Source organism: Heptranchias perlo, chromosome 22 (genome assembly GCF_035084215.1).
Source record: "Heptranchias perlo isolate sHepPer1 chromosome 22, sHepPer1.hap1, whole genome shotgun sequence".
Lineage (NCBI taxonomy): Eukaryota > Metazoa > Chordata > Chondrichthyes > Hexanchiformes > Hexanchidae > Heptranchias > Heptranchias perlo.
In genome coordinates, this window is record NC_090346.1 from 37,137,034 (window position 1) to 37,164,126 (window position 27,093).

Consider the following 27,093-nt stretch of genomic DNA (forward strand, 5'->3'; position numbering starts at 1 on the left):
TACCTCCTCAAGTTCACTAACTGCATCCTTCAGGATGTGTGCTGGTACTTGCAAACATTGGAAACAAGAGAAATGAGGCGGCAAAAATCTGCAACTGTTCCGGTGGATTCATGCCGTAAGTTTGATGGGAATTCTTCGGCCAGCCACACAGTCGGGAGTTCCCATGACCCAGCTCTCTGTCGAGACCTCCAGATGGATCAGTGAAAGTACTCCTGGTCTCAACCAGAGACAGACATGGGGACCACCTGGGGATTCAGGCTAGGATAGGTACCTGGAACTCTGAAGATGAGGAATCAATAATCACTTTGTTGGTTTTTTTTAATAAGCAGCCTAAGAATTTCTTTCCAGGGGTGGAATTGAACTGTCAACCCCTGGCCAGCAGACTTTGCCAGGATTTCTGGCCACTTCAGTGTGGAGGCACCCCAGATGGACCTTCAATGTGCCATAGGCCCACTACTCATGGCCCCTCCTGTGGGCCTGCAAACTTTGGTGTAGTTAGCAGCAGAGGACACAGGCGGGTGCATCCCAGCACTAATGGCAAGATGTACTCCCCTGTGGGTTTTTGAGGGCAGGGTACTGTGAGGTACTGTCTTGTTCTGGGCCACTGGCAGTGTTGGCAGGCTGCTCTCCTAGACTTACAATGACAGAAATGGTCAGAATGCTGACTTGAAGATACACCTTCAAACAGAGCTCCTATTGCAAGATACTGCTGTGATGTTTGTGTGTAAGCCTGCGTGGCAGTGAGTGAGAAGGGGACAAAGCATAATCGCAGAATGGTACTACCCCTGAGCTTGCGTGAGGCCTGCAGCTTCATCTTTTCCTAGTCCTTCCATGTTCTTATATGCAATAATGTCCAAGCTGGCCTCCTTCAAGGGAGTTAAGGACTCTTAATTTCTGGGCCCTCCTGCAGTTCTCTTGTATTATGTGCCACTTTGTCATGCAAGCAAAGAACCAGTCGTGACATGTTGTAAGTTGAAGGAACACATACACAATGACAGACATGTGTCCAACCGGCAGCTCATCCTCATTTTCACCACCTGGATGGTAATCGGCCAAAGCAGATTGCCTGCTCTTTATAGAACCCACCTGATTTTCATTGGAATGAAAATCGTGCAAGTTTTATAAAGGGCAGGTGATCCACTCATCAGGATTACTGCCCAGACGGTGAAGATGAAAATCAACCGCTACATGTCAGTAAATGACCATGTGTCATGCAGCTAGGTTGTGTTACAATGATTTTATGTGTGAAATGGACACACAGGTGATGAAATTCAATGTGGAGAAATGCAAAGTGCTTCACACGGGGACAAAAAAATCCAGGAAGGGCCTATTGCTTAAATGGAAAGAAAATAATGTGCATGAAAAATGAAAGAGATCTGGGGGAAGCTATTGCAATAATGCTCGGTAGCAGTGAGTAAAGCAAATCAGATGTTGGGATGTGCTAAAAGGTCAATATGGAGCTGAAATAGTATGGTATTCATACCACTTTATAAATCATTGGTGTGACCACACTTAAAATACTGTGTACAGCTCTGGTCACCACAGTACAAAAAGCATATTGCAGCTATTGAAAGGATACAGAAGAAAGCAACCAGAAAGATTGAGGAGATAGAGGGATTGGATTTTTGAGGAGTGGTTATGTAAATTGGGCATGTTCTCACTGGAAAAGAGAAGGTTGAGGTGATATGATTGTTGTTTCTAGGATTCTAAAGGGACTAGATAACGTAGACCATGACAAGCTGCTTCACCTTGTAGAAGTAGAACCAGAAGACACAGCTTGAAGGGAGACAAATTCAAAACTAGTCTGTGGAAACATTATTTCAGTGAGGGAGTGGTAAATCTATGGATCAAGCTCCTTAGGGAGATGGTGGAAGTAGATAATATTGATTTGTTCAAATACAAATTAGATAGATTTTTTTCAAAAAATAAGATTTTGGGATACAGTATATGGGTAATTTGAGACCTGACACGTGGTAAGTGTGGCCTGTTTAGAAGGAACAGGTGACATTGGATCTATAGTTCCCTAAGCTTTCCACCACTGGGGATTCCTTGCCTCATGTCTGGGTCTAATTGATAGAGATCGATTGCCATGATTAGTCAACAACTTGACTATTGTTGTATTATGCGAGTACTAAGATGGTAGAAGGCAAACTACTTTGGCCATATACCTGGTAAATGGGTATTCTTATCTCAAGAGCTCCCTTAATGTGTGCCATCTTTTCCACATCAATTCCTAAGTCCTGTAAGTAGTGTACAGAGCATTGACCCCTAGCTTCCAACTCCTGCAAACATGCTGCTCTGCTGTCCTCTGAAGAGAGAGCCCTGTGATGCCAAACAGGGCAAACCTCCTCAGACCCACTTCATGCAGCAGCATCTTCATTTACTCAGCCATCAAACAGGGGTTCGAGTGCTGAATTGCTATATTACTTGACCACAGACTCTATTTTTTGTTTCTACTTTGGTTTTTCCATCCACTGATATGTGCCAGCCACTTCTTTGGAAAGACTAACAACTTTTTAAGAACCCTTAAAGCATTTATATAGCTGTAAACTATTTCAAAACCTCTTATAGCCTTTGGAAAGGCTGGACATTTTTTTTAACCCACATGCAGCCATTTACTTTTAAATGGCATCCCTTTAAATGTGGCCTGCAGCACTTTTGATATCGCAATGGATTTTGTGCACCCACTGCCAAACCAGTCTTCCCGATCAAGCCCAATTCAGGTCAGGTGATCACTTTGACTAATATATGAGGGTCAACCCTGCAACATTCGGTGAAGTCAGTTGTTCCCAATTTGTGCAAACAAAAAGCTCTCACTTCTCTGGTGCTGCTGCCTCAGTGCTGGGACTGGAAAATCTACCCAACCTGGCTTATTGGACTGTCCATAGACATATAAACCTAAAGACAGCATGATACTCATATTCACTCCACTGAGTGAACATTCAACCTTTCTGGATTTCTCTCTTTCAAGGACATCTACTTTGTTGTTTCCCATCCTAAAAACCAAGGGGGTGAATTTGAACCCCCTTCCCGCCCGGCAGAAACCAGGCAAACGGGCAGTTAAAATGCACTGTTTTTGACTTACCCCCTCCGACCCACGGGTCCTGATATCAACCTGCTCTTTTTAGTAGGTTAGCTGGACACCTCCCGGAAAGCAGCAGGGTCCTACTTTAAACTTTTGATAATGTACCACATAATAGACTTGTCAGCAAAATTGAAGCCCATGGGGTTAAAGGGGCAGTGGCTGCGTGGATACAAAATTGGCTAACGGACAGAAAGCAGAAAGTAGTGGTGCACAGTTATTATTCAGACTGGAGGGAAGTGTGCGGTGTTGTCCCCCAGGGGTTGGTGTTGGGACCATTGCTCTTTTTGATATATATTAATGACCTGGACTTGGGTATGCAGGGCATAATTAAAAGTTTGCAGATGACACGAAATTCAGAAAGGTAGTAAACAGTGAGGAGGGTAGTAGCAGACTTCTGGAGGACTTAGACAGACTGGTGAAATGGGCAGACACATGGCAGATGAAATTTAACGCAGGGAAGTGTGAAGTGATACATTTTGGAAGGAAGAGTAAGTAGTGGCAATGTAAACTAAATGGTACAATTTTAAAGGGGGTACAGGAGCAGAAAGATCTGGGGGTTTACGTACACAAATATTTGAAGGTGGCAGGACAAGTTGATATGGCTGTTAAAAAAGCATACAGGATCCTTGGCTTTATAAATAGAGGCATAGAATACAAAAACAAGAAAGTTATGCTAAACCTTTATAAATCACTGGTTAGGCCTCAGCTGGAGTATTGTGTCCAATTCTGGGTACCACATTTTAAGAAGGATGTCAAGGCCTTGGAGAGGGTGCACAGGAGATTTACTAGAATGGTACTAGGGATGAGGGATTTCAGTTACATGGAGAGACCAGAGAAGCTGGGATTGATATCCTTAGAGTAGAGAAGGTTAAGGGAGATTTAATAGAAGCGTTCAAAATCATGAAGGGCTTTGATAGACTAAATAAGGAGAAACTGTTTCCACTGGCAGATGGGTCGATAACCAGAGGACACAGATTTAAGGTACTTGGCAAAAGAGCCAGAGGTGAGATGAGGAGATATTTTTTCACACAGCAAGTTGTTATGAGCTGGAATGCACTGCCTGAAAGGGTGGTGGAAGCAGATTCAATAGCAACTTTCAAAAGGGTATTGGATAAATACTTGAAAAGGAAAAATTTGCAGGGCTATGGGGAAAGAGCAGGGGTGTGGGACTAATTGGATAACTCTTTGAAAGAGCTGGCACAGGCACAATGGGCTGAATGGCCTCCTTCTGTGCTGTAAGATTCTATGATTTTATGAAATATGCAGATCAGGCTCCAAAGACATCATTGGGGCCATACTGCAATCTGAACCCCATACCTGTGCAGGGAAGCCCTCGAGCAGTAATGCTCCTCTGGGCCCCACAAGGAAACCATGGGGCTACCCTGCCCCAAGTTTCACTCCACCTTCGACCGTCTGATTCCCCTCCCCCTCTCAACCACTTACTTTATTGCCAGGGACCATTCAGTCGGTGGTGGCCTCCTGCCGCTTGAAATCGCACTCCTGCCCACCGGCCAGCTAGTGCTTCCTGCCGGGTTTGGGCAGGAGACTTATGAAAATCTTGCAGATGGGGATTGGAAGTTAAAATTCCCTGGGCCTCATTCTGCAGAGGGCCGGATGGCTTTCTGGCTGCCTCGGATCCCAGCCGCACCAATCCCAGCTCTCCATTAAAATCAACCCCTAAAAGACACTAGGTAGGAAAGTCCCTTCAAAACATGAAATTCCAAGGTTCTATGCATGGAAATGCATACCCAAATTACCTTTAAAATGAATTGGAATTGTATAGAGAATTCTATTCTGTGGTTGTGTTAGTAGTTTCATTGTTCATTATTTCAGTAATTCACAAAGTGTGGAAATCAAAAATGGCACTTCTGCTTATGAAATAACCCACATCAGTCTTTAACTAGCACTCTTTTCCAATGTGATCATACTCTCGGAATGGAAGTGTCCAAAAAATACTAATAGTAATGGACAGTTTCAGTTATAAAAAAGATTATAATGCGTCTTTGCACATGACACCAGCCGCAATCTTTTAAAAGAGTGCTGACATTGAGAGCAATAAGCAGCTCTAACTCCCTTTCAAGGTACTTATAGTGAAGACAATAAATAACTGTAACATTGCACTGACCGTGAAGGAATTATGCAGGTCTATCAGGGTACTAACAGTGAGGATAATAAACAGCTTTAATGGGACACTAAGTGAGGACAATAAACATCTTTGATAGCATAGTGACAAGGAAAACACTATAAAGCTCTAATGAAACACTGGCTTGTGAGGCCAATACAAGTTTTGGTGATATGAGGAATCCTACCTTCTTAAAGACTTCCTTTGTTCCCCTATCATCCTTAACCTTACCAAAGGCTGATTTGGAATGTGGAGACTGACCCTTCGCTCCACCCGTAACGCCAGAAGTTTCCCGGTTCAAGCTCCTCTTACGCTTTGTCTGAATCATACACAATAACACATTAACAACAGAGCTCAAGTCTGTTAAAAAAGTATAAAATCACGATGTAACGCACAGAGCAGATGTTCTTTTCTAGAACTTGAGCGCTTTCTGGAGGATTGCCAAAGGGGTCAGCAGAATTTTGCTACTGGATTTAAATTAGAGGTGATACTATTTAATTTTCTCCCCATATGCCTCAGGACAAATCAATCTTACATGAAGGGGGCCTCAAGCAGGTGCTTGGCCCCTTATTTGCATATGCAAAGGCCCTCACGCCCATTTCAGCCATGAGTAAAGGCCACCTCTTGTTTGTCCTTACCCAATATGGGAGGCGGAAGTGTGTGCACACGTCCTACCCGCCATATTGAGGCGTTAGTAATCCGAGCAGCGCCAGAGACTACGCGGGCCAATTTCTAGGCCACTATGTTTTGATGGCTTATGATGTAAACTTTAAAATGTGAGCCAAATTATTATTTCTGTCAATCATGGGAGTGAAGCCAGCATTTCAGGAAATGGGTAGTACACAAACACACGAGAAAGGATGGTAAGCACGGAAAACTAATGAATTAATGAAGTCTCTGTGCAACAGGGCTGGAGACTCCCAATGCCAGGAGTGTGCAATTTTATCTTCCATCCTTTATCTAAGGACCTGGCATTCATTCTGTAATGTTCCCAGCTGGCATAACAGAGACTGGGAGCTTATTGTATAAGGAATTGTAAACCCATGGCTTACCTTGACATTCTTTTCCAAAGCAATGCATATTATATTACTACATCAGTGTTACCTTTTCATATATATCAGCCTCACTGAAAGGGACTATTGGGTATGCTCCTCGAATATGCTTTACACCTGGATACAATAAAGGAGCCATATTTATGTACGCTACTCCATGGAATGAGATAGGTCCCTCTTCCTCTGTCTGCAGATAATGAGAAGACAAAATGGTGATTCAGATAATAATTGGAACTTAACTTCACTGTACTTGTGACTGGCATGGGATATGTCAACCTAAATACTGACTGAGAAATATAAATTAACAGATTACTACAAAGGTTTCTTAGAGAAATTGGAGCAGTATTCATCTTCATGTCACCCTTGCCCCTTTCACTGGCTGATCTATGATAACAGAAGGTTTTTCATTTTCAGTGTCCATTCTGGGCTGCGAATGACATAATTAGAGTACTTCACGTTTCTAAGTAAAGAAACAGGCGAAGAGTGCGTGAGATGGCAAAGAAATCCATCTAAGGGAAGGTGCTCTGGTTTTGGGAAGAAAATTTATAGGGGACAGTCGTTATTTAAAAAGGTAATGATTTAAAATAGAACTGTTACTATTCATATGCTTGATACAATTCACTTTAAAATACATTCATACTCAAACCTACATGAACTTTCCTTGTCCACAGAGTTAGTTATTTGTAATCAAACTACTGCATCTCTGATTTAATCAAAAATGTCTAATTATTCTATTATTTCACTGGTAAATGTAATCAACTTCATGATTTATCTGTATTAATCACTATTTTTGGATAATAGCCTAAATTTTCTGAATATATGCTGGCAGTGAGGTGCTTTGTCACCAGTGTGTACTTACAACATTTAACCAATGTTTATTCTGCAGGTTCATTCCTATCTGCTTATCATTTGCATATTTCAACCCAGTTCGGTATCCTGACGTGAGCAGCAATAAGCTGAGAGGCAGGGCAGTAGGAAACATCATTTTGTGAAATAAAAATGCAAAAATAAAATTAACTGAGAACCAAAATGTTCAATGCTTTGTGCTTTCTTTCAATTCTACTGGCAATACTCCAGAAGAGATAACCAAGTCTGGAGAAAATTGCCAGTAGTGAGCAGGTCTACATTCTTTCTTAATTAGGAAATTAAAGAAACTGAAATGATATTTCATGAGAACACAAAAATGAAAAAGTCTGGCATGTGTTAATAATTAAGTAAAGGGTAAAGTCAGCAATAGGAGTCTGCTACATACATCCTGTGGATGATAAAAATTATGACAGGATATTATATGGTGAGTTAAGAAGGTATGTATGGAAAATATTATTGTAATAATGGGTGACTTCTATCAATGGGAACACTAAAATGAAAGAGGAGCAATAAAATTAGAATTAATGAATGTGGTACAAATGACCTTTTGATGCAATGAGGCCAATTGTGCAACACAATGTTATGTTACACAAGATTAGGGCTTGCGGGATTGGGGGTAATTTATTAGCATAGATTGAGGATTGGTTAACAGACAGAAAATAGAGAGTAGGGATAAAAGGGTCATTTTCGAGTTGGCAGGTTGTACCTAGTGGGGTGTCACAAGGATCAGTGCTTGGGCTTCAGCTCTTTACAATACATATCAATGACTTAGATGAGGGGACCGAGTGTAATGTATCCAAGTTTGCTGACGATATAAAGCTAAGTGGGAAAGTAAGCTGTGATTTGGGTGGCCTTGTACACAAATCACAGAAAGCTAACATGCAGGTACAGCAAGCAATTAGGAAGGCAAATGATACGTTCGCCTTTGTTGCAAGGGGGTTGGAGTATAAGAGTAAGGAGGTCCTGCTGCAATTATATAGGGCATTGGTGAGACCACACCTAGAGTACTGTGTGCAGTTTTGGTCTCCTTACCTAAGGAAGGATATACTTGCCTTAGAGGGGGTGCAACCAAGGTTCACTAGATTGATTCCTGGATGATAGTGTTGTCCTATGAGTAGAATGGGCTATATTCTCTGGAATTTAGAAGAATGTGAGGTGATCTCATTGAAATGTAAAAATTCTTAGAGGGCTTGACAGGGTAGATGCTGAGAAGCTGTTTCTCCTGGCTGGAGAGTCTAGAACTAGGGGTTATAGTCTCAAGACAAGTGGTCAGCCATTTAGGACTGAGATGAGGAAAAATTTCTTCACTCAGAGGGTTGTGAATCTTTGGAATTCTCTACCCCAGAGGCCTGTGGATGCTCAGTCATTGAGTATATTCAAGACTGAGATCGATAGATTTTTGGACTCTAAGGGAATCAAGGGATATGGGGATAGGACTGGAAAGTGCAGTTGAGGTAGAAGATCAGCCATGATCTTATTGAATGCAGAGCAGGCTCAAGGGGCCTAATGGCCTACTCCTACTTCTCATGTGCTTATAATAAATTACAAGGAGGGTCTGCACCTGAACATGAGCCTATCTGATTTCTCCACAGATGTTGACTGACTTGCTGTGCATTTCCAGTATTTTCTGATTCCAATTATGCAAGCCTGCATATGCAATCCTGGCCACATTCACTCCATCGTGCAAGGTCTGCTCATTAACACAGATTTATGGAGCTCCCAGTACATATCAGATAATGCACAGCGAACGCCAAGAGATGGAATTTTGGATGCCAGCAGTCAATCTGGGTTATTGGCTGCCTGTCGAATGCTGGCAACATTTTCAGGAGAGAGGAGGGGAGCACGGGGACAGCTGGGCAGGAACTGCAAGCGGGATACAGGGAAAGGCCAGGCAGAGGAATTTCTTTTAGTAGATTAGCACCTCACCATAGTGCCTGTTCGACACTGGAGCAATTCCAGTCACATTATGGGGCAACCCCTCATTTAAACTTTTCTTGGGTTCTTAATGAGCCTTGTGCAGAGTCAGGCTGCCCTGAGTGTCACTCTATAGCAGCCCAATTCCTGAAACCATGCTAGACTGGGAATGCAGATTTTGCGATCTATAGGTTGATTTCCCAGGCTAGGTGGCACTGGAGCACTCGCAGACCAGTTTGAAGTCATGCCCCTGTTTTTGTAGTTGAGCCACTCCAGTATGCATGGGGATGTTCTTGATGTTGCTGGAATAGGAAAGGTGACCATACATGCCAGCAATTAATGTGGTAATTTTTAAAGAAGTATCCAGGAAGGCCATCATTTTCTTTTATAAGTAGTGTGTATAACAAAAAAGACTCTCCCTTTGCTTTCCTTCCTCTTTTATAAACAAGATTTTAGAAATAATTAACTGACCTTGTCTATTTTGCTGCTTTTTCCTCCTGCCTTGACTGCAGCAGGAAATGGTGCACGCTTGACCTCCACAGGGAAGTAAGTGGACTCTGCTATATGTCTCTGCATCCTGGAAAAGATATTTTATTTATACAAACTGAAGTAATCAAATACATTGTTCTTAGATATTCTATTTTTCCATCTTTCTTCATTTTCCTTCCTTCTTCTCTTTCCTTTTTCAACTGCCGGTATACCCTGTGAACAGCCAGCTCCAGAGCATGTGAACAGAACTGCACCTTCTCCATTTTAGCAACATAGCTCCAAATATTTTTTCCCAAATACCAGCCAAAGGCTTTCGATTGAGAGCTTCCAGTTGACGGAACAATATTTTTGTCCAATGTTTTTAATATTCAACCTCAGCAATAATAATTTTTTAAAAATAAATACTTCTCTAAAATAAAATGACAGGTCTTTCCAACATCATAGAAACATAGAATCATAGAATTGTTACAGCACAGAAGGAGGCCATTCAGCCCATCGACCCTGTGCCGGCCCTTTGCAAAAGCAATCCAGTTAGTCTCATTCCCCCGCTTTTTCCCCGTAGCCCTGCAAAATCTTTCCCTTCAAATATTTATCCAATTCCTTTTTGAAAGCTACGATTGAATCTGCATCCACCACCCTTTCAGGCAATGCATTCCAGATTATAACTACTCGCTGCGTAAAAAAGTTTATCCTCACGTCGCCTTTGGTTCTTTTGCCAATCACCTTAAATCTGTGTCCTATGGTTCTTGGCCCTTCCGCCAATGGGAACAGTTTCTCTTTATTTCTTTATCTAAAACAGTCATGATTTTGAACACTTCTATTAAACCTCCCTTAACCTCTTTGCTCTAAGGAGATCAATCCCAGCTTCTCTAATCTCTCCATGTAACTAAAGTCCCTCATCCACAGTGCCATTCTAGTAAATCTCCCCTGCACCCTCTCCAAGGCCTTGACATTCTTAAAGTGCGGTGCCCAGAATTGGACACAATACTCCAGTTGTGGCTGAACCAGTGTTTTATAAAGGTTCAACATAACTTCCTTGCTTTTGTACTCCATGCATCTATTTATAAAGCCCTGGATCGCGTATGTTTTTTTAACCACTTTCTCAATCTGTCCTGCCACCTTCAAAGATTTGTGCACATATACCCCCAGGACTCTCTGTCCTGCACTCCCTTTAGAATTGTACCATTTAGTTTATATTGCCTCTCCTCATTCTTCCTGCCAAAATGAATCACTTCACACTTCTCTGTGTTAAATTTCATCTGCCATGTCTCTGCCCATTTCACCATTTTGTCTATGTCCTCCTGAAGTCTGTTACTATCCTCCATGTTGTTTACTACATTTCAGAGTTTCGTGTCAACTGCAAACTTTGAAATTATGCCCTGTATACCCAAGTCCAGATCATTAATATATATCAAAACGAGCAGTGGTCCTAATATTGACTTCTGGGGGGCAACACTGCACACTTCCCTCCAGTCTGAAAAGCAACCATTCACCACCATTCTCTGCTTTTTGTCCCTTAGCCAATTTTGTATCCACACGGCAACTGCTCCTTCAATCCCATGGGCTTCAATTATGCTAACAAATCTATTATGTGGTACTTTATCAAATGCCTTTTGAAAGTCCATGTACGCAACATCAACCGCACTACCCTCATCAACCGTCTCCGTTACTTCATCAAAGAACTCAATCAAGTTAGTCAAACACAATTTGCCTTTAACAAATCCATGCCGGCTTTCATTTATTAACCCATATTTTTCCAAGTGATATTAATTTTGTCCCAGATTAATGTCTGTAAAAGTTTCCCCACCACCGACGTTAAGCTGTTTGGCATATAGTTGTTGGGTTTAACCCTCTCCCCTTTTTTGAACAGGGGTGTAACATTTGCATTTGTGGCCAGAGCCTCCACAATTTCAACCCTTAACTTTCCTCAGCAACCTAGAATGCATCCCATCCGGACTGGGTGACTTTTCTATTTTGAATGCTGCCAACCTTTTTAGTACCTTCTCTTCATCTATTTTTATCCTATCCAATTTCTTTGTTACTTCCTCCTTTACTGTAATATTGGCAGCATCCTCTTCTTTAGTGAAGATAGATGCAAAATAGTCATTCAGTACCTCAGCCATGCCCTTTCCCTCCACAAGAAAATCTCATTTTTGGTCCCTAATCAGCCCCACTCTTCCTTTGACTACCCTTTTACTATTTATATGTTTATAAAAGACTTTTGGGTTCCCTTTTATGTTACCCACTAATCTAATCTCATACACTCTCTTTGCCCCTCCTTTTTCCTTTTTCAATTCTCCCCTGTACTTTTTGTATTTAGCTTGGTTCTCTACTGAATTATGAACCTGACATTTATCATAAGCCTCCTTTTTTTGTTTCACTTTAATCTCTATATCTTTAGTCATTCAGGGAGCTCTAGCTTTGGATGCCCTTCCTTTCCTCCTCATGGGAATGTGTCTATTCTGTACCCGAACTATCTCCTCTTCAAAGGCCTCCCATTGATCATTTACTGTTTTACCTGCCAATCTTTGATTCCAATCCACCTGGGCCAGATCCCTTTTCAACTCACTGAAATTAGTCCTATTCCAGATGAGTATTTTCACATTTGATTTTTCCTTGTCCTTTTCCATGACTACTTTAAACCTAATAATATTGTGATCACTGTTTCCCAAATGTTCCCCCACTGAAACATGCTCCACTTGCCCCACTTCATTCCCAGAACTAGATCCAGCACTGCTTCTTTCCTCATTGGACTGGAAACATACTGATCAAGAAAGTTCTCTTGTACACATTTCAGGAATTCCTCCCCGTCTTTGCCCTTTTCAGAAGCTGAGAGATAGAAGGGACAAAATAAAGGGAAACACACAAGAAAAATGAGAGAGATAAAGAATGAAAGGTGAAGGGAAGGAGAAGAGAAATATAGAAGGGAAGAAGAAGGAGAAAGACATACACAGAAGGGAAGGAGAGAATCTTTTACCCCAGACTTAGAAGTATCCATATCCTTAGTTACAGAGATGTAAAAGGCTAAGAGTTTTATTAGTGGAGTCGATCATTAGAAGGTTTGAAAACTATTGTTTTTGCATATGTAAATTCTTAGCAAGCTACAAGGAAACATGGGCTTAAAATATAAAAATAAAATGTATTTTTGCTGCACAGCTTCAAGATTTTGCTCCAACAGAATTAAGTCTCCCAACTCCTGAAATACCAGTTATGGAAGGGAGAATGGGTTCCAAAGCCTGCAACTTGGCTAAAGAGAAATGATATAGTCATCTAGACAGGACTCAAATCCCAGATCTCCAACAACTGAACTCAGACCACTGTTGATGTCAGACAGCAAGTAGATGCTAAACTTTTTCTCTCCATAGGAAAAGAGCATGTCAAAGCACAATTTTAAACAACAATTTGAAAGCTAGTCTTCCATGGATGTTGTCAAACACTTCCAAAAGAGCAGTTTGGATGTCACAATTTCAGTAATTACATGTAACTTTTTTTTTGAAAAAACACGTTTTTGTAAAATTCTTATGTCCCACCCTCAGAAAAGTACACCCTACTGCAACACTATAACATTTCCATTTCCTACAATAGTCATTTCTGTGGCCTCTCTGAGTGACAAGTTAAAACCAGTTTCGTTCTGTGAACTGAGGTAAGATTCCATAAACTAATTTGACACAGGATCTTATGGCCAACAGACAGCAGAGGCTTTCAACCCTATCAGTTTGGGCTGGATTCAATTCCAGTGTCCAGAGGTGAAAAAACACTGTCAACAACTTCTCGACCCAATTCTTGATTGAATTTAAATTAACATTACGAGATACAGCAGTTACCTCAACAAAGCCTCTGGCTCCATAAAGCAGCGTCTCTCCATGTTCCATGTGACACGCTTCTTCTCATTTTCTGCCTCTGTTCTAAATGCCCAGTCCTGGATAATAATTGAGAAAAAGTAATAATCTCAGATTTATCTCTTGTTCTACATAGAGTAAATCTATCTATCTTCTAATATATCTATATACAGTCCCACCACTTACACTGTCCATGCTTATATCAGGCAAACGGCACTAACCATTAGCCATTACCAGAGGCATCAATTATAAAGGCGCCGCTTTCGGGCAGTTCAAGCAGCTGTTTGTACCTTGTTAAAGTACGATTACCTGTGATTAAGTCCTTTCAGGAAGCTCCGCTGCCTTGAATCACCCCCATCCTAGAACTCCTCCGACTGCTGTTTACAAACAAGTGATAAAGTTAAGAGAGCGAACTCAGCCTGTTTAACTCAGCCTCCTACAAATACCTTCTGTCTGCTTCCGTCACAGTCTGACCACCTCTTAAATGGTTCCAGGGCTTTAATCTCCAATCAAAGTTGCTGAGGAAGTGCTGACGGTGAGTTGTGAAAAGATCAATATGGACAGATCCTTAAAAGTGCTGATTTTCGGTCAGCTCCTGTTTGGATCATTATTGCGGTGTGAGTAACAGCACTGGGGGATTTAGAAAGAGCGGGAAGTGGAAAGACGAAGAATGAAAATTCCCTCCGTGCTTTTAAAAAAAATGATGTTACACCAGCCACCACATATAGCGAATATGCAAATTGCGTTGACAGCAACGTGCCCTCTATAAGCAGTGGGGACTGCATTAATAAAAATCTTTGTGGTATGCACTTCCTGTCTACAAATCTTACTTCCTGTTGTCATGATTTTTGGTCACACTTTTATGTGGTCACACGGTAAAACTTAGGAGTCGATTTTAACTCAGGACGAGGATTGGGGGCGTGGGAGCCAAGGAATGCGATGAACCTTCCAGCCCCCCAAAACTCCCTGGCCCCATTTACATATGCAAAGGCTGACTCCTGCTTGAAGCTGGCAGGAATGATGTGGAGGCCGGCAGTGGGAGTGAAAAATCATGGGAGGACAGGCAGCCGCTGGGAATCAAGGGAAATGGTAAGTCAGGAAGATGGGGGGGTGGAGAACATTCATGGTCAGTGAAGGGGGGTAAGCCCAGGATAGGGAAGATCCAAGGCGTCCTTGTGGGGCCAGGAGAAGTACTGGGTTCAATGACCTCACAAGAGCAGCAAGAGAAAGTCCAACTCTTCACCATTCAACAGCACCAGACAACACTCCTTTTATCTCCTCCCCCCGCCACTCTCAACTATTCCCTCCCGTCCATCATATCCTTCAACATACTATAACAAGGGCACACTGCAAGACCTCTCTATCGCATTCTAAGCACATTCACATCTTCCTTTGCTCTCTTCACAGCACGCATTAATACATCCACTCACATCCTAACACATGCACAATCACCAACTCCTCTCAGCACTCCTTCCTCATTTCACATTACACACAGTTGACTTTACATTCTTCACCTCCCCATCCTCAGTACTTCTTCTTTACCTCTCAATACATGCACAAGCCCCACATATCACCACTGATCTTTTCGACCGTCACTCACCAACTCACCCTCTCTTTCTGCAGGACAAGACAGCACATAATGCCAAGGAGAGGACCAAGACCGGTGGAGGAGTTGCCAATATCATCACCCTCACCCAAGCAGTGCAAGAAGCCCTGGGGATCAAAGCCCCAGGCAGACCCATGAATATTGGGGAAGCAAAGGCTGGCGACTTACCTCAACAGGGTATCATTACTTGTATCCCTTTGTTCACCTCAGCAAATATGCAGAAACCTTCACAACTTCAAGCTGTATTCTCAAGACTATCACCTGCAAATATCTAGCTTCTCTCTACCATCCTAACTCTTGTCCCTTTTTTCCTTCTTCTAGATACTTCTTGGCATCAAGAGGTTACTGCAGAAGACACATCAGAGGAGGCAATCCTCCTGAGGATGCACTGCCACATGCTCCCAGCCAACTGGCACTCTGCATGAGTTAGACAGTGAGCCAGAGGGGTCTGCATGTAGTGAAATACTCACCATGAGTGAGCAGGAGCAGATACTCACTCATCTTCTGCAGTGTGCAGATTAGTGGAAGTGATGAGCACAGCCCTGTAGGAGTGACAGTGGCACGATGGGCGAGGTATGTGTTGCCCTCTCTCAGGATGGCAGCACATCAGCTCATTCGCCACACCCTCAACCAATAACCAAGGTGGTACCAGACTGCCCCGGCAGCAGCCAAGCGGCAGCAGTCCACAGCCAGACCTTCGCAGACTTGAGCACTCCGAAGTAACCTCAAAGATCCCTGCATGCACAACAGCAGCTTTCCACCAGTTTTGCTGAGGCCACTAGGAGAGTAGCAGAAATAGTAAACCTTCTTCAAAGAAAAGCACTATAGGTTGATCATTTGGGTGAGAAATGAACAGGAAGCAATTATTATGTTTGCCATTGTTCATCTTTATCACATTTGGCACTTTGGTCTGCAGCGTGGTTTAACAGCAGCTTATGAGTCTGCATTGTCAATATGTCATTGATATAGAAGTTGTCTGAATGGTTTGAATGTTCTTTAATGCAGGATGAAGGGACTGGTGAAGGATGTATCAAGGACTGTTAAACAGAGAGATACTGTGCAGGTTTTCAGGGCAGGGGAATGAGTAGGTCAGAGGAATTGCTGAGCAATTAGCTGGCCTCTCACATCTCTTGCTGCAAGCCGTTGAGGTGGCCCGACTTCTTGTGCTGCTTCCTCGCCTTCCCCCTGGTGTGAACAGACTAACAATAACGGACAGGAAAAGACCCTCTGGTCCATCCAACCTGTCCCACACAATTGTGATACTTTCACAATGTATATAGTCTCCACTCCACCAAAACCATGTGATCTTCCGGGAGAGGCGAGAAACCAGATTAAAAACCCAGGCCAATTTAGGGGAAAAAAATCTGTGAAATTCCTCTCCGACCCACCTACGCAATCAAAACAAGTCCAGGAGATCACTCTGGCCTCATACCTTTTGTAAAAGGTGATCTCTGCCCCAGCGAGAAACAAGTCCAGCTCTTGGTTGAAGGACATCAGCGAATCGGCGTCCACCGCACGAGCTGATAACCAGTACCAAAGGTCCACTATTCTCTGCGAAAAGAACCACCTCCTGACATCGAACCTAGATCCGGCCTTATACAACTTAAAATTGAGACGCCTGATCCTCCCTAACATATTTAACTGGAACAAATTGTCAACTCGAACACAATCTATTCCCTTCATCATCTTATAAACCTCAATCAGATCACCCCTCAGTCTCGGCTTCTCTAAAGTGTAGAGTCCCAGGTCTTTTAGCCTATCTTGATAACCAAGATGCTTTAAACTGGGAATTAGTCTAGTGACCTTCCTCTGCACCTTTTCCTCATCCGACGAGGGGTGTCATGAGCCATGTGTATTGGGGGTTTCCCCTGCCTCCCCGACAAACACCCTGCCTTGTTCCTGGGAGGGATAAATATTTGGGGGATGGTAGACTGTCGCAGGATAAATGCATTGTGACAGCTGTCTGGGAATTTTGCAGAAACCTGCATGATCCGAGACCTGATTTTAACTTGGGGTATATTCGGGATGGCCAGTCTGCAGTACAAGAGGGAAACCCCAGTGAGCTGCATTCCCTACTTTCATTAGCTGTGCCTGCATTGTTCAAATATGGTAGGAAGTGCTTCAAACTGTTGTAAATTGCTGGAAATTGTTCCATTTCAGCCAAAATGAGCAAGAAGGCTGCCATAAAATTGGCTGAAATGGTCACTGGCTCCATCATCATCCTCAAGGCTTGGCTTCACTGCAGGAAGAGGTTTCATGACCTCATAGAGCTTCATTGCTCTACCTCTCTCAACACCACCACAGAGAACTCTATTCATCCCTCCTCCACCACTCTCAACAATTCCTTCTCCTCCAGCACAAGGCTGAGAGGCTGATTCCCCTAGCTTAGATGCTGAGAGGCTGTTTCCCCTGGCTTAGATGCTAAGAATTTAAATTCAATTAATTAAATAAAATCTGGAATTAAAATACTAGTATCAGTAATGGTGGCCATGAAACTACCGGATTGTCGTAAAAACCCATTTGGTTCACGAATGTCTTTTAGGGAAGGAAACCTGCCATCCTTACCCTGTCTGGCGTATATGTGACTCCAGACCCACAGCAATGTGGTTGATTCTTAATTGCCCTCTGAAATGGCCTAGCAAGCCACTCAGTTGTAAAATCTCGCTTAACAAAAAAAGTCACAATAAGAATAAAACTGGACGGAACACCCGGCATCGGACCACGAGGCACCGGACACGACAAAGGCAAACCAAGCCCAGTCGACCCTGCAAAGTCCTCTTCACGAACATCTGGAGACTTGTGCCAAAATTGGGAGGGTTGTCCCACAGACTAGTCAAGTAACAGCCTGACATAGCCATACTCACAGAATCATATCTTTCAGCCAACGTCCCAAACTCTTCCATCACCATCCCTGGGTATGTCCTGTCCCACTGGCAGGACAGACCGACCAGAGGTGGCGGTACAGTGATATACAGTCAGGAGGGAGTGGCCCTGGGAGTCCTCAACATTGACTCTGGACCCCATGAAATCTCATGGCATCAGGTCAAACATGGGCAAGGAAACCTCCTGCTGATTGCCACCCACCGCACTCCCTCAGCTGATGAATCAGTCCTCCTCCATGTTGAACACCACTTCGAGGAAGCACTGAGGGTAGCAAGGGCACAGAGTGTACTCTGGGTGGGGGACTTCAATGTCCATCACCAAGAGTGGCTCGGTAGCACCACTACCGACCGAGCTGGCCGAGTCCTGAAGGACATAGCTGCCAGACTGGGCCTGCGGCAGGTGGTGAGCGAACCAACACGAGGGAAAAACTTACTTGACCTCATCCTCACCAATCTACCTGTTGCAAATGCATCTGTCCATGACAGTATTGGTAGGAGTGACCACCGCACAGTCCTCGTGCAGATGAAGTCCCGTCTTCGCACTGAGGACACCATCCAATGTGTTGTGTGGCACTATCACCATGCTAAATGGGATAGATTCAGAACAGATCTAGCAGCTCAAAACTGGGCATCCATGAGGCGCTGTGGGCCATCAGCAGCAGCAGAATTGTATTCCAGCACAATCTGTAACCTCATGGCGCGGCATATTCCCCACTCTACCATTACCAACAAGCCAGGGGATCAACCCTGGTTCAATGAGGAGTGTAGAAGAGCATGCCAGGAGCAGAACCAGGCGTACCTAAAAATGAGATGCCAACCTGGTGAAGCGACAACTCAGGACTACATGCATGCTAAACAGCGGAAGCAACATGCTATAGACAGAGCTAAGCGATTCCACAACCAACGGATCAGATCAAAGCTCTGCAGTCCTGCCACATCCAGTCGTGAATGGTAGTGGACAATTAATGAGAGAGGTGTTGCAGTGTGGCCTTAAGAACATAAGAAATAGGAGCAAGAGTAGGCCATACAGCCTCTCAAGCCTGCTCCACTATTCAGTAAGATCATGGCTGATCTTCGACCTCAACTCCACTTTCTCGCCCAATCACCATATCTCTTGATTCCCTTAAAATCCAAACATCTATTGATCTCAGCCTTGAATATACTCAACGACTGAGCATCCACAGCCGCTGACTGCCGGTCTGCACAGAGACACTGACTCCAGGTCCAGGGGAGGAGGAGGCTCTGCAAACATCCCCATCCTCAATAATGGCGGAGTCCAGCACGTAAGTACAAAAGACAAGGCTGAAGCGTTTGCAACCATCTTCAGCCAGAAGTGCCGAGTGGATTATCCATCTCGGCCTCCTCCCGATATCCCCACCATCACAGAAGCCAGTCTTCAGCCAATTTGATTCACTCCACGTGATATCAAGAAACGGCTGAGTGCACTGGATACAGCAAAGGCTATGGGCCCCGACAACATCCCAGCTGTAGTGCTGAAGACTTGGGCTCCAGAACTAGCTGCGCCTCTAGCCAAGCTGTTCCAGTACAGCTACAACACTGGCATCTACCCGACAATGTGGAAAATTGCCCAGGTATGTCCTGTCCACAAAAAGCAGGACAAATCCAATCCGGCCAATTACCGCCCAATCAGTCCACTCTCAATCATCAGCAAAGTGATAGAAGGTGTCGTCGACAATGCTTTCAAGCGGCACTTACTCACCAATAACCTGCTCGCCGATGCTCAGTTTGGGTTCCGCCAGGACCACTCGGTGCCTGACCTCATTAGAGCCTTGGTCCAAACATGGACAAAAGAGCTGAATTCCAGAGGTGAGGTGAGAGTGACTGCCCTTGACATCAAGGCAGCATTTGACCGAGTGTGGCACCAAGGAGCCCTAGTAAAATTGAAGTCAATGGGAATCAGGGGGAAAACTCTCCAGTGGCTGGAGTCATACCTAGCACACAGGAAGATGGTGGTGTTTGTTGGAGGCCAATCATCTCAGCCCCTGGGCATTGCTGCAGGAGTTCCTAAGGGCAGTGTCCTAGGCCCAACCATCTTCAGCTGCTTCATCAATGACCTTCCCTCCATCATAAGGTCAGAAATGGGGATGTTCGCTGATGATTGCACAGTGTTCAGTTCCACTCGCAACCCCTCAGATAATGAAGCAGTCCAAGCCCGCATGCAGCAAGACCTGGACAACATCCAGGCTTGGGCTCATAAGTGGCAAGTAACATTTGCGCCAGACAAGTGCCAGGCAATGACCATCTCCAACAAGAGAGAGTCTAACCACCTCCCCTTGACATTCAACTGCATTACCATCGCCGAATCCCCCACCATCAACATCCTGGGGGTCACCATTGACCAGAAACGTAACTGGACCAGCCATATAAATACTGTGGCTACAAGAGCAAGTCAGAGGCTGGGTATTCTGCGGTGAGTGACTCACCTCCTGACTCCCCAAAGCCTTTCCACCATCGACAAGGCACAAGTCAGGAGTGTGATGGAATACTCTCCACTTGCCTGATGAGTGCAGCTCCAACAAAACTCAAGAAGCTCGACACCATCCGGGACAAAGCAGCCCGCTTGATTGGCACCCCATCCACCTCCCTAAACATTCACTCCCTTCACCACCGGCGCACAGTGGCTGCAGTGTGTACCATCCACAGGATGCACTGCACCAACTCGCCAAGGCTTCTTCGACAGCACCTTCCAAACCCGCGACCTCTACCACCTAGAAGGACAAGAGCAGCAGGCACATGGGAACAACACCACCTGCACGTTCCCCTCCAAGTCACACACCATCCCGACTTGGAAATATATTGCCGTTCCTCCATCGTCGCTGGGTCAAAATCCTGGAACTCCCTTCCTAACAGCACTGTGGGAGAACCTTCACCACACGGACTGCAGCGGTTCAAGAAGGCGGCTCACCACCACCTTCTCAAGGGCAATTAGGGATGGCCATAAATGCCGGCCTCGCCAGCGACGCCCACATCCCATGAACGAATAAAAAAAAAGAGGCTGTTTCCCCAGCTGAACAGTCTGGAACTAGGGGGCATAGTCTCAGGATATGGTGTCGGCCCTTTAGGACTGAGATGAGGAAAAATTTCTTCACTCAGAGGGTTGTGAACTTTTGGAATTCTCTACCCCAGAGGGCTGTGGATGCTCAGTCGTTGAGTATATTCAAGGCTGAGATCGATAGATGTTTGGATTTTAAGGGAATCAAGAGATATGGTGATTGGGCAGGAAAGTGGAGTTGAGGTCGAAGATCAGCCATGATCTTACTGAATAGCGGAGCAGGCTTGAGAGGCCGTATGGCCTACTCTTGCTCCTATTTCTTATGTTCTTAAGGCCACACTGCAACACCTCTCTTTCTCATTACAAGCAGACTCACCTCTCTTTTCCTCTCCACATCACATATTGACACCATTTTCTTTTCACACACTACCACTTACACAACCACCAACTGCTCTCACCGCTCTGCTAGGAGACATGGGCAGGAAAAAGGTTAAATGTATTTTAAGAACAGCAGCAGAGGTTGAACAACAGAATCTCATGCTTGTTCTGTCTCTACTGGATTGCACACCAAGCTTCAAGACAAGATAAGCACCTGCATGTTCATCATGTCCAGTATGAAAAAGCCCATACATGATACTGTGAGGGTCTTAAATGAAGTGGGTCCATGACCTCAAATGAGGAAGATAAGATGTATGCAAAAGTGAAGGGAAATAGCATTATGAGATGAAGTCATCTCGTCAATGTCAATTAATAGTATAACTTATATTGATGGATAAAAATATATATATATATAAGTTTGGAGAGATAGTTTCATGCCTTATAAGGACATTTAGATTAGTGATTTGCAACTCAGAAAGGGATAAAAAGTGGCGAATTGTAACAGGGCTTTAGATTAGACCCAGGATGTTTGAGCTCAAGTGCTGTATACTCAATGGACCTCGTTTCCCAGAATCAGGTTCACTTGATGATGTAAGTATTTTACCACATTTGATGGACTAAACTTTGAATAAAAGAAAAATTTTCTTGTGTATGTGTTGTCTTAACACCATTGAATGAACTCACCTGAAGCTAGCTAGCTAACAACTCCTTACTCACTTCATATTGTATACACTTCCCTTTACATTCATCACTTCCGCATCTTCATTCCATCTTGCTCCTTCTCCACCTCTCAACACATCGTCACCTACTTTCTCAACACACGCTCACTAACTCTCACCCTCTTTTTGTGCAGAACAAGATCACGCATAATACATGGGAGAGGACCATACAAGTGGAGGAGTCCCCAATATTATAGCCTTCACACAGCCAGAGCAGGAAGCCCTGGAGACCAGTGGCTCAGGCCGAGACAGCACAATCAGAGAAGGAAATGCTGGTGGCATACCACAGCAGGGTGCCTGCATATTACTTCAAAGCCTTCACTCATCTCAGCAAACAGCTGCATAACTTCAAGCTGTATTCTCAACACCTGCAAATGTAGATAAACTGTAGCTAAAGCTAACAGGGTATTGGGTTTTATTAATAGAGCCATTCAGTATAAATCAATGGACACCATTTTGACACTATACAGATTGCTGGTCAGACCATATCTCGAGTACTGTGCCCAGTTTTGGTCCCCCCATATGGTGGGTGATATAACGGCCTTGGAAAAGGTCCAGAAGAGAGTTACACGAATGATTGCTAGCTTAAAGAACCTCAGCTGCTCAGACAGGCTGAAAGATCTTGGTCTATTTACTTTAGAGCAGCGAAGATTTAAAGGTGACCTGTTTCATCTAGGTCCTTCTCAGCTACAATAGGCTCCTGTATCAGAAGTCACCTTGAAGGAGGGCAATCCTCCTGAGGGTGCACCATCAAGCGATCCATCCCCCCGAGACACCAGCTCAGATATGGAAACTACATGTGGCTTAGATAATGAGTTGGAGGGGTCTGCATGTGGTGAAACACTGAGCAGGAGTGGGCAGGAGTAGGTACTGCTGGAAGAGACAGCCTCGTAGAGAGCTTGCTGTAGGTCTATAAAATAATTAAAGGGCTGGATAGATTGATAGATTAATCCAGTTTAATAGATTGGGAGGACCAGGGGACACGAGTTTAAACTATGTAAGAGAAGGAGTAGATGCATGTTAGGTGGTTCTCCTTTTGCCTGAGAATATTGAGCATCTGGAATACACTGCCGGCTGGTGTGATGGATGCTGACTCTCTGTATGCCTTCAAGAGGGAGCTGGATCGGTTCTTGACTGGGCAAAGATCACATCATATAGAAGGTAAGTGTCTTTATAGGTAACATTTGATCCATTGGTCCATGTGATCTCCTGGGCTGGATTCGATCACCTGAGGGGGTCAAGGAATTTTCCAGAGTATTTTTTCCCTTATTGACCTTGGGTTTTTTCTCTTTTTTTGCCTCTTCCAGGAGATTACATGGCTGCAAGGGTGGGTGTGAGGGGGGGAGGTCAGGGGAGTGATGAAGTATTTAGCCATGATGGTCCGGCCATCATGACGTGGGGCAGGCTTGATGGATCAATTGGTCTTTTCCTGCCCGTCAATTTTGTACATTCGTAAATGTCCAGCTTCTAATTTTCATTCTAACTCTTGTTCCTTTTCTGTTTCATCTAGGTCCTTCTCAGCAGCAATAGGCTCCTGTACCAGAAGTCACCTCGGAGGAGGGCAATCCTCCTGAGGGTGCACCATCAAGCGATCCATCCCTCCCAGACACCAGCTCAGACATGGAAACGGCACGTGGCTTAGGTAGTGAGTTAGAGGGGTCTTCATGTGGTGAAACACCGAGCAGGATGTGGGCAGCAGTAGGTACTGCTGGAAGAGACAGCGTAGGAGAGAGGTCCTCTCCCAGCTCTGTTGAGGAGGACAGAGATGCAGACTTCAGGGGCCTGGCAATAAGGAGAAAATTGCAGGCATTGCACAAGCAGTTGTATGAGGTGTTAGAAGGCCTGCTAAGGAGTTTCACCTCTATGGCTGAGTGTGTGGAGGTGTCCTCTTCCTGTGTGGAGACATCTCGCATGGCATCGGCACTTTGCAGTATATCCTGGAGAGTGTGGCCACCTCCAAGGATGCTGAAGCCAGACCCACACAACAGGAGTCCATGGTCACGTGCATGGATGTGTTAGTGGAAGCTCAATCTGCTGCCATGCAGGCTTTGGGCTCCACCACGGAGAGATTGGCAGACCAAATTGATAGGGGCTTTGAAGCAGTCACTCATCTTCCACCGATCAGTGGAAGTATTGAGCCTCAGCCCCATTGGAGTGGCAGTATCGTGATGGGAACAGCAGGATGTCAGCACGTCTGCTCCTACCCCACCCACCCCACCCAACCCCCCTCCGCCGACCAATACCAGTCATGGTGCCAATAAGTCAGCGGGGCCAGACTATCCTGGTAGTAGCCAAGATGCAGCAGTCTGCAGCCGGGCTTGAGCACTCAGAAGTCACCGGCCACGAGCCTCTCAAAGGTCCCAACATGAACAGCATTGTGGAAGGAACATCAGCTTTCCACCACGATGTTGAGGCCACTAGTGGAGCACCTCGTAGGGTTAGTAGAAACTTTCTAATAAGAAAAGCACTTATGTAAGAGATCAAATTGAGGCAATGACTATGTTTGAAATTAAATTCATCACTGTGATTACATTTGGCACTATGGTCTATAGTGTGGTTTCATAGCAGCTTCTGAGTCCACATTCTCAGTATATCATAGATGTAAGAGTTGTCTGAATAATTTGAATGTCCTTTAATGCAGGATTAAGGTTGTGCTGAAGGAGGTATCAAGGTTTGCTGAGCAGAGGGGCATGGTCAATAAGCAGACCACCAGAATTGCTGAGCTATGAACTGGCCCTCACATCTGTTGCTGCAAGGCAGACCTCTCTGCAAGGCAAAGTTGTGAAGTTTGCAGCATGCAACAACTATTCGGTCGACTTTTCATGGACCATATATTAGGGACCCCCAGACCTGTCGAGACACCTGAACCTCATCTTCAGCATCCCAATGGTGTGCTCAATGGTAATACTAGTGGTCCCATGGCTTCTATTATATCTGTGTTGCTTGGGGATGATGGGGTTGCGGATGGATGTTATGAGCCACATCAGTAGGGAATATCCCTTGTCCCCCAACAGCTAGCCTGCTACGTTCCTGTGAGGCTCAAACACTGGGAGATAGTTGAGTGAGTGTAAAAGCGTCATGACAGCTACTTAGGTAACTTGCAGACACTTGCATGATCATGTTTCTGTGATCAGCCACTAGCTTTACATTAGTGGTACTGGCTGATGGTGTGGTGCCCTGATGTCAACATGTGTGCAGTCAATGACACCCTGCACGCAGGGGTAGCCAGCCACTGCTGCAAATCCCCAAGCTTTCCTATTGACTGGTGAGGTCAATGGGGAAGGTGATAAACTGCTGAGGCTTGGCGGAGGATGTTGGTGACCTGCTTAATACAGCTGTCCTCAAATGTAAACTGTGTGATTACAGGTACACCCTGGACAGTTACCATCCTGTACCAAACAAGGTCACCTGCCTACCCTGAAGCCAAGGAATGGATCATGTTGGGCAGAAATCTGATAAGAAGGGAGAAACTATGTTGATTTCTCGCAGTGTTATGCCATGGTACATTAATGCACTAGCACATGGTGCCACACAGCAGTAGGATATGGGTTTTATCCCCTAACCCTTTGCATTCCCAATCTCAATTGTGCTACTGAGTGGTTTACAGGGCATTCTTAAACACCTCCTAGCATTTAACTCAAACTGTGGAGATCGAAGAACAGCTTGTTCATCTGCCCATTTGGCAGTTACCAGTGCAGAGCTCATGATAAAACAGAAGGTCCTTATACCTTTAGAGAAAAAATAATGGGGTAAATATTTGTCTTTAGCTCTAAAATGAATGGACAGAAAGTCGTCAGGGGCCAATATCTGCTCTCAACATGCAAAGCTATGCACCAGGATTACTAGAAATAAAAATTTTACCCTGATATCTACATTTAAGGTGCAATTCAATGGAACATGTATAGAACTATTTTAATCTTAGATAAAGTATCTCTTTATAATATCTAATTGACTCTTTAGAGCGATTGGTCATAGATTAAAGACATAATTAAGAACTTTTAAATAGCAGCACCCAGATTGCCAGGTTAACCTGTTACAGTACGCTCTTCTCAATTAACATTATATATGAAATTAAACTATTTTAGTTTTTGACGTATTCCAATGAATGGATCCAGGTAATCTATCTTCATGTTACTTTAGTGTATTTGTAGTTTAAAATCCAGTACATTTATGCAAAACCTTTGTCCAGTACACTAACCAATTTTATGTATATCCTACCTCTCTACGATTTAGTTCCCCATCCTCATCTTCATAAGGACAAATCTCAATGAAGGAATCTGAGATGTTCTGAGCCCCGAATGCAGTGATGTTGCTTATTGGCCATCTCTTCGGTCTGATACTGGGCTCCTTTTCTCCTGCAGCCTTTAAAATCCCATTAGGAAACACCACACGATTCTCTTTCTGAAATACAATCCAGTTAAGATTCACCAAACAATGTGATTTGGGCTATTTTAAACTGGTTAACTACTTTGTTAAATTAGTGCATGCAGGAGTTTAACATGATTGCATCGACCAGGGTACTAAAATCAATGCAAAGGAGTATTTTAGGTTTTACTGAAAACCACCACTGGCAAAAAGCAGACCAAATACAGAATAAAATCTCCATAAGACGTCATATTATAATGTTTTGCAGCAGTAGAGAACAGTAAGGAATGGCGGCGGATGATGCTACAGAGGCAAGAATGCAGATATGGGAAGGAAGCTAACCTTGGGGTCAAGCAGTAGACTAAGGTTCCACTTTATCTCCAAATTTAGCCTGAGGTGGCAGCCGGGAAGGCTGATGGAGTCAAGACCAGAGGCAGGTAGCTGCTTTAGGTATGAATGGAACCAGAAGAGAGCAATGCCACCAGTGGACTACAAAAGAGCAACTTTGGAGAAGGATGGAGTGGTTAACAGTGTTAAAGGGAACAGAGAGGACCAGGAGAAACAATATGCCACAGTTACAATTGCAAAGGATGGTGTTTGTGATTTTGAGCAACACAGTTTCGAACAGGGAGGATTGGAGGGTAGTAGGAGAGGTGACAGCTTCACAGTTGTCTGATGTTAGGAACCACCCTCTACTATGTATTATGTCCACCTAGGCCTCTTCCAGCATCTAGCCTACAGAGCTGCTCAGGTTCCCTGCTG

At 44.2% G+C, this 27,093-nt stretch overlaps 1 protein-coding gene across 1 annotated transcript in view; it reads right to left on the reverse strand.

Moving 5' to 3' along the window:
* The window catches only part of cfap70 (cilia and flagella associated protein 70), a 111,580-nt gene that overhangs the window by 62,243 nt on the left and 22,244 nt on the right, over window positions 1-27,093 (reverse strand). Inside the window, exons 7-11 of the mRNA XM_068003735.1 lie at window positions 26,185-26,367; window positions 13,354-13,448; window positions 9,512-9,617; window positions 6,312-6,446; window positions 5,395-5,526 (exon numbers count right to left, since the gene is read on the reverse strand). Coding sequence (XP_067859836.1) covers window positions 5,395-5,526; window positions 6,312-6,446; window positions 9,512-9,617; window positions 13,354-13,448; window positions 26,185-26,367 — 651 coding nt within the window. The remainder of the gene's footprint in view (window positions 1-5,394; window positions 5,527-6,311; window positions 6,447-9,511; window positions 9,618-13,353; window positions 13,449-26,184; window positions 26,368-27,093) is intronic.